Source organism: Henckelia pumila, chromosome 2, assembly GCF_033568475.1.
Source record: "Henckelia pumila isolate YLH828 chromosome 2, ASM3356847v2, whole genome shotgun sequence".
NCBI lineage: Eukaryota > Viridiplantae > Streptophyta > Magnoliopsida > Lamiales > Gesneriaceae > Henckelia > Henckelia pumila.
The window spans coordinates 96,743,873-96,751,725 of record NC_133121.1 but is presented as its reverse complement, the minus strand read 5'-3'; the positions used below and the strand labels follow the sequence as shown (position 1 = coordinate 96,751,725).

Below are 7,853 nucleotides of genomic sequence, written 5' to 3'. Positions count from 1 at the left end.
CAAGAAAAGTAAACCATTTACGATTTGTAAAAAAAAAGGATAACAAATTTATCAAGAAATAAGATATCTACAACGATTTAAACAGAGGTTAAGATGAAAAATCGCAATATAAATATTTCTGATATTTTGTATCCCCTAAAAGCCCGATGGATGTTAAAATATGTCTAAAAAATCATAAGAGATAAATGAAATTGAATTGGTATATTTCAAAAGGCAAGTAAAATTTTAGCATTCATATATTCATTCAATTAAGAAAGATCAGAAGAAAATAAGTGAGCAACAATTCTTTACAGGTCAGTACTGGTTTAGAATACCCATACGTATATGATATATATTCAAATGAAAAGAAAACATATATATTCACCAGAAGATAATATCACAGGCTCCTCGACCTTGAAAATGGAGTGATCGATTATAAGCCCAAACGGGTATGGGTAATTTTTTTTGGAATAAGTAGGGTTCTTAAAATAAATCTAAAATTTAGGAATTTACCTCTAATAAGAGAATGGAGGAGCTATGGAGACAGTATTGTGGTCGGCGGTGACGGGCATAGTTAAATTTTTCAACTATATGTTTCACAAAAATGATTCGATTATGTCTACAATAGTAAAACCATATTTAAGATGCAAAAACTTTGATATAATTGTATCGTTGTATTTTTTTTATTTTTTGAAAGAAGTTGTATATCTTTTGATACTGGACGATTTGAGTTTGAAGGTTTCAATTCTTGAAAACTACTATCTTGGCTCGCTTATACTGTTAGAGCTAATATGATTTCATGCTTTATTTGGAATTGAAATAATAATGATATGATAGTAGAACTTAAAATCACAACTATTGAACAATCGATATTCATAAGAAATCTTGGGGTACCTTTCTTACCAAGTACGCAATCTAATATTAGTTATATAAATAGCATTACGAAGAAATAGTGTTCTAAAATACGCCGTCTAGGCACTAGGTGGTTGTTTACCTCCTCGCTTTCTTGCTAAACTATGGTCCTGTTTGGTATCAAAAGTCAAATCAGAAAAGTAATTTTCTATAATTAAAAAAAAACAAAATAGTGTTTTTCTTAGTTTATAAGGTGTTTGGATGGTCATTTAGTGTTTAAAAAACACTTTTTAAGTCAAATTTAGAGTTTTTTCAAAAGCCCAAAATTAGATATTAAAAAAACATTTTTTTAAAAAAAAATCACTACCAATACCAAACGGGCTCTATGTCTTTAGGCGTTGTCCACTTAATCTCCCGCCTACGTCGCCTAGGCTGACAGAAATCCGCTTAGACAGTTACTATGTTTTATAAATAAAAATAAAAATAAAATACTAAAAGAGAGAGACGCGACACGAAAAACAAACACAGAAAGAAATAAGAAGTGCAGAAAAGAAGACAAGAAAAAAAAATCTCATATTACATATGAAGACTTGATATATATTAATATCTATGTTTTTGTTGTTGTTGTTGTAGTTATTATTATTAAAATTTTACAAAGTTTCGTACAAAAACTGAAAAACATAAGACATAAAATTTATATTTTATAGTAAAACTCATGAATATTTCAAGTTATTTATTATTTAGGTTTAAAAATAAAAACCGCCTAGGCGGCTAGGCGTTAAGTGATGGTTTGCCACCCGCCACTCGCCTAGTAGACCTGGCCAAGGGCCGGTTTTGACTCGGACCCGGCCATGGGCCGGTTAACCGGGTCAACGGGTCGAACTTGAAACCGGGACCGGACCCGCAAATATCAGGTCCGATCCCGATTTTTCATTTGAAAAACCGGCAACCCGATGGGTTGCACGGGTCTGACCCGCCGCGTTCGAACCGTCCAACCTGGCGGGTTGGACACTTGGCGCCCACATGGGCGCCCAGATGATCCAACGGCCACAATCTTGTGGCCGTTGGATCATTCATTGGCCACGATTTCGTGGCCGTTAAAACCCGGCCGACCCGGTGGGTCGACCCGTTGGACCCGTCGGGTCAACCGATTTTTTTTTTTAAGAAAAAACTTTTTACTTTTTATCTATAAATACCCCCAAGTTCCCTTTCATTTTATTTATACAATTTTCTCTTCATTCTCAATTCCTTCTAATTTCTTGATTTATCAAAAATATCAAGTTTCGATTATTGGTTTATTGTCAATTGTTGATTTTTTTTTTCATATTTATACAATTACAAATGTCTGGAACGGGATCAAGTCGTAGGGGTGACAAAGAAAAAGGAAAGGAAAAGAGCATCATACCACCCGAGGTCGAGTATCCTCAATTCAATGTCGATGACTTTGATCTTGAATATTCTGATGATGAAATTCAAGAAATTCGACAAGAGGCACAACAAAAACAACAAGTTGAACAACCACCACGTCATCATGCAAGTCAAGAAAGTATGAACGATCCGGCGGCCTCTCAAAGACAAACTCGAGCAGTGCCTCGCCCGACATCTGATATCTTCACCAAACATTTCAAGAAGGTGACGCTTCCCTTCGGTGATTTGCAAGTCAAATGCAAATATTGTTCAAAAATTTACAAATTTAAACAAGGAGGTGGTTATGGAACTTTGACGCGGCATATCGAGAAAAATCATCCAGTGGAAATTGGGATTGATCGTGCTCAAACTCAAATTCCGGCGTTCTTTTTTCAATCAGGTAATGAATCTCAACTATTTAAATATAACGAAGCTAGATTTAGAGAAGAAACGGCTAAATTTTGTGCGGTTGAACAACTTTCTTTTAGTTTTAGCGATAAATTATCTTTTAAAAATTGGCTTTCTACAAGTGCAAATCCTTCTATTAGACGTATTCCAAGAAATAGTCTCAAACGCACAATGAAAAAGTTAGTTGTCGATCAAAAGAAATAATTAAACAAGTGTAGGACTTTTTTTGAGAAATCTCGTGTTTAGTCATGGTCAGTTGTATGTCGCTGTATCTAGAGTTACCAATTCTAAGGGTCTCAAAATCTTGATATGTGATGGCAAGACTAACCAGAAAAATTCAACAACAAATGTTGTTTTTAAGGAAGTTTTCCAAAATTTGTAAGATAATTTGTTTGTTTTTTAATTGTATGATATATAATCAATTTAGCTAATTTGAATTTCAACTATTTGTTTAAATGTTCATTTTTACTATTTTTTTATCATTAATTGTATAAAATAACATCACGTACAACACACACGACATCTATTTTATTTAAAGATTGTCTTTTATAGTTTTTAATTTTTTTCACGTTATTCTTATTAGTCATTGTAAAATTAAAGTTGTTTATATTTTAATTTAAGACTCGAAATTTTTCACGTGTATATATTTTTTTTCAAGAGAGATAAGTGCATATTTTAGTTTGATAACATAACAAGAAAATTTTAGTTAAAACAGCACAAAAAAATTTAAACTACATACCTCTTTAGTTAATTAAAACAGCCTAGTTATAGTCTTTTTCAAGCTATCGTATTACGGAAGCTTTGGGGAGTAAAAAAGTACCATTTAATTTCAATATCATCATGACTATTTTATATGAAATAGTTTACAAACTAAATTCAGGATATGTATATACATACGCAATTTAAGTTGGTGTCTCTAGCATTTCGTGTCTGCCTCTATGCAACCTTGCTGATATTACTTTTGAGCACAAAGTTTGTATGTAAAAGGAAAACAAAAGGCAACAAACAAACTATTTACTCAAAATCCAAAAACCAGAATGTTAAAGCTGTGTGTATCAAATTCAGAAAGCAAGGTTTGTATACTCCCCTTCAGACTTGGAAAAACTTGATAAGAAAGTGTACTACTTCTCGGAGTTGTCAATATTTCTACAATGGATCAACAGAATTCACAATAGCGAAGTAAGATCAATATCTAAGCATAGAGCAATGAAGCCAGTTCAAACTCGTGGTATGGAGGCCAATTCCCATATCTTGATTGTTCCATCGTCACTCGCAGAGGCAAGACGTGAGTTATCCTATATTTGTGGCAGCAAAGCATGATAATTAAGGTTCATTATAACATCATTTTCAGCATGAGAGACATGTATTTTGTATCCAATGATTCATAGACGTTTATTTATCAACACATACTTTTAGGTAGCTAGACATAGATTTTTAGGTTTTTGAAACAACTGATTAATTATCACAGATTGATCACTCCAGTGTGAAAATTATTATGTAACGACTATATTTTTTAGTAGGACTCTTAACCTGGGGACACCACTGAACTGAGTTGATATCCCTGCCATGAGCATGGTCCTTCTTTAATAGCAATTTGTACACAGATTCATCCGACTGTAATAATATCAAGAAAAACTTAAGTATTGTAAAGAAACAAAAGAGGCACAGACATTAACAGGTCCGGCTAATGAAGTCGCACACTAAGTCAAGTTTGAGGCATTTCAAATAGGGAATGTTCAGATATGCTAAAAGAATGGAGAAACTGTTAATGCTATTCATCTTCAACCCAAATTACTTTTCACTATTCGGTGTGAGTTTCTTGCATTTGCTTGAACCTGAGCAAGCCATCTACAGACAAATCTAAATGCTTGATGTTAGTGCCAACGACAATTCATAACTAGGACGTATAGCATTTAAATTAGATAGATGTGAGTTAACATAAGAGCAGCGGACATGATTATTTTGCAAATGTATATTCGGTTTAAAAAAAACAGAGAGAAAGAGAAGAGGACATGATGATACTAGTTTTCATTAACAGATCTTCTCACGTGATGCATAACATGTTAAGAGACCTTTATCGCACAGAAGCTCACTTATCAGAAATGAGGACACAATTTCCATTCATGGTAGCGAGGAAGTTAAAATCGAAAACTAAAGCGCTATATGATTTCAATATGTACAGTGGTTGTGCTCAAGGAAATATGGAGAATTAATCAGACACAGAATTAAAAATCCAATTATACCGATTCATCTCCATTCTTAATAAAGACACATATAGCTCCGTCAGCTGCCCCGGTGCAAAATATTTCCTCCCTGGAACATCCACCTCTCAAAGTGAGATAAAGCCATACTGATTAATTTGAGTAAATGGAATGACTAAATTGGCCCAAAAATGTTGAAAAGGAATAAGCCTAAAAGGAAGAAAGATAAAGATAAACAAAATTTTGCTACCTTGACCAATGGACGGAATGAATTGTTAGATCATGATAACCAGTGAGAGTACATAAATGTTTCCTGACAAAATGTGAAAAAGTATGAAACCGAGATTGTATATAAACTGATTAAAAATCAGATCACCAGAAGACACAATTCAAAGAATGCTTTTGAAAATGTTTGGACCTTTTTCTATTATTTTTTCATTAATTAGATAATCAAGATATAGCATCAAGAGAAGCTAAACAAATTTAATCCTTCATTGACCTGCAAGTCTGTAGAACTTAACCTTGTAAGTGCAACAAAAAACCACAAGCATTTCATCATGCATATGCCTATGGAGTAAAATAAATCTCAATCGAATTAATACACACAATCACTGGACACATTATGCTAATAGACAAGATACTTAAAACGCATTAACTTGTCACTTTCTAACTGATTGAGGATTGAAAATTTTTAAAAATTGAAGCTAGTTTCTTATCTTCAAAATGAGTGTTAAAGTCGTGACATAATTTCGAAATTTAGTGACAAAGATATCCATGCCAAGAAGGAAAAAGATGAGCCTTGAGAGCAAAATGAAAGGGCCATCAGAAGCAGTTGTGCAGGTGAAGGATCAAATACATATAGAGAAGCATTACTTACCCAGGATCATTTCTTTCTCCGTACCGCATCATATCAACGTCAAGACTCCATATAGTAATGGTATTGTCACTGCAGAATCAGTATTACTGCATTACTTCTAGGATAACAACTATGTTTGTACCGGAATTACTTATAAGACAACTAACATGCTGTCACTTAGATTTTCAATTGGACATGTAAGCATAGAAACGAGGAAAAAACAGTCCATACCTACATGCAACGATTTTGTTTCCCCTGCCATTAAAAGCTAAGGCCAGGATTGTATGATCGCGCCCGCTAAAAGATATATAAAAACAGTTGTACCAGATTTTAAAAAATGTGACACAGATTTAAACGGTAATAATTAATGTTCAAGTAAATATTAAGATTCTTTAGAAACTTTACAACCTAGTGAAGTGCAGCAGATGCAAAATAAAGTACAATTAAAATCCCAGGAAAAAATGCAATTAGTTAACCTAAACAGACTAGGCAAGGGCACAATTATATACATTTAAAACACAGTTACTTTGCTGTGAATATGAATCTGCAATGAATTTGCTTAAACATAGAAAGCCTCTGAAATTACCTGTTATTTTCAACTAAAGTTTGTATACAGTCCCAATTAACCATATCGGCATCCGGAACCCAAATCTACAGCAGTTAGATATGTCTCATCAGCCAATATAGATAATTTGGACTAAACAGAAGGAACACTATTTTTCAAGCAGTCAACTTTACAAAGATTTTCAGATTTTTTCGAATATTTTACAACTTGATAGCTCTATTTTTACCACATATATATACCTTGATAGCATTGTCTATGCCGCATGAAAACAGAATATCCTTCAATGGATGCCATTGGATCATTCTAGCGCATTCTTTACTATCTTGAACACTTGATACAGACTCAAAACTTCTTATCTCTAATGATATCTTCCATATCCGTATATCAGTCTGTGGGGAACTGGTAGCAATCAATTCCCCAGATGCATACACAGAGACATTTACCAGTAAGTTGTCGTACTCCTGGTCCTGGAAGTAATTAGTTTCGCATTTTTAAACACGCTACCCAGATGCATATATACACAGAGACATTAGAGTAAAGATATTAGAGATCACCAAATGAAATGTGTGTGCCGCCACAATAGGATGTTTTAATTGATCAGATAAAATTCAAATTACCTTAAAAAAATTCGTGACATTGAAACTTCCCTCGTAACTCTTCCAAATGAATGGGCGGCCACGAACAGCTGACGTTAGCAGTAGACTGTGAGATGCGACAAAGGCGCAACATGTGACAGCCCAATAATGCAGCTTCCGCAGCACTTCCTGATCATAAACAGCATCATGAACACCAGAAAATCTATTTTATTCACCTTTATATATATCTTGCAAAAAAAAAAAAATACTCAATTTTTGAACTTCCTAGAGGAAGTTACCAATTTACTCTAACACTAAAATAAAGTACGTCGTATTAATTTCAACCCGACCGAAGAGATGAATGAGAAATTGATCATGACCTTGCGTTGGAAAGAGCCGGTAGCGGTATTCTGCACCCAAATGATTACACCTCTGTCGGCGCCACCAGAGGCGATCATGGCGGGGACACCGTCGACTCCCGAGGCTGGATTCCAGGCGACACAACAAACCTGACCAGTATGGCCTCGAAGCGTTTCGATTTCTTTCAGCTCGAAAGTCCTATCCGCGAAATTCATGATCGTAAGAGGATCGCAAAGCTCAGAATTTTGGTGAGATTTGATTGAAGAAGAATTCAAGAACACGAAAATGGAGATATTGGGAGAGCGGGAGCTGGAGAAGAAGCTGAAAAGAACTGGAAATGAGTAACCGCCGCAAGCTGCGTTGTTTTGTATACAACTGATTGAGCCACGTGTTCGATTACAATTGGTTCTCCTTCTATATCACTAACTGCTTCAAACGGTTTTTCCTTGGTATCATCACTTTCATAAGAGGGGTTAAATTCATATCGGTATCGATATCGAAATTTTAAAGTTTTAGTATGAAAAAAATTCATATCGATATCGAAAAAAAATTCGGTATGCCGAAAAAAATTATGTATATCGAAAAAAATTCGGTATGATATCCCGATAATCGGTATTTTGATACGAAATCTCAAACCTAGTTTTTCCATT

The 7,853-nt window shown here is 34.3% G+C and overlaps 1 protein-coding gene across 1 annotated transcript; it reads right to left on the bottom strand.

Annotated features, from left to right (window-relative positions):
- Positions 1-3,863: 3,863 nt before the first annotated feature.
- On the bottom strand, positions 3,864-7,418 carry LOC140877977 (protein CIA1-like). The gene is made up of 8 exons (XM_073281579.1): positions 7,224-7,418; positions 6,886-7,032; positions 6,508-6,735; positions 6,290-6,354; positions 5,725-5,793; positions 4,890-4,959; positions 4,177-4,260; positions 3,864-3,941 (listed from the first exon to the last, which is right to left on the bottom strand). Exons 1-8 carry the CDS (start codon positions 7,416-7,418, stop codon positions 3,864-3,866), a joined length of 936 nt encoding a protein of 311 aa, XP_073137680.1.
- Between the last annotated feature and the right edge of the window lie 435 nt (positions 7,419-7,853).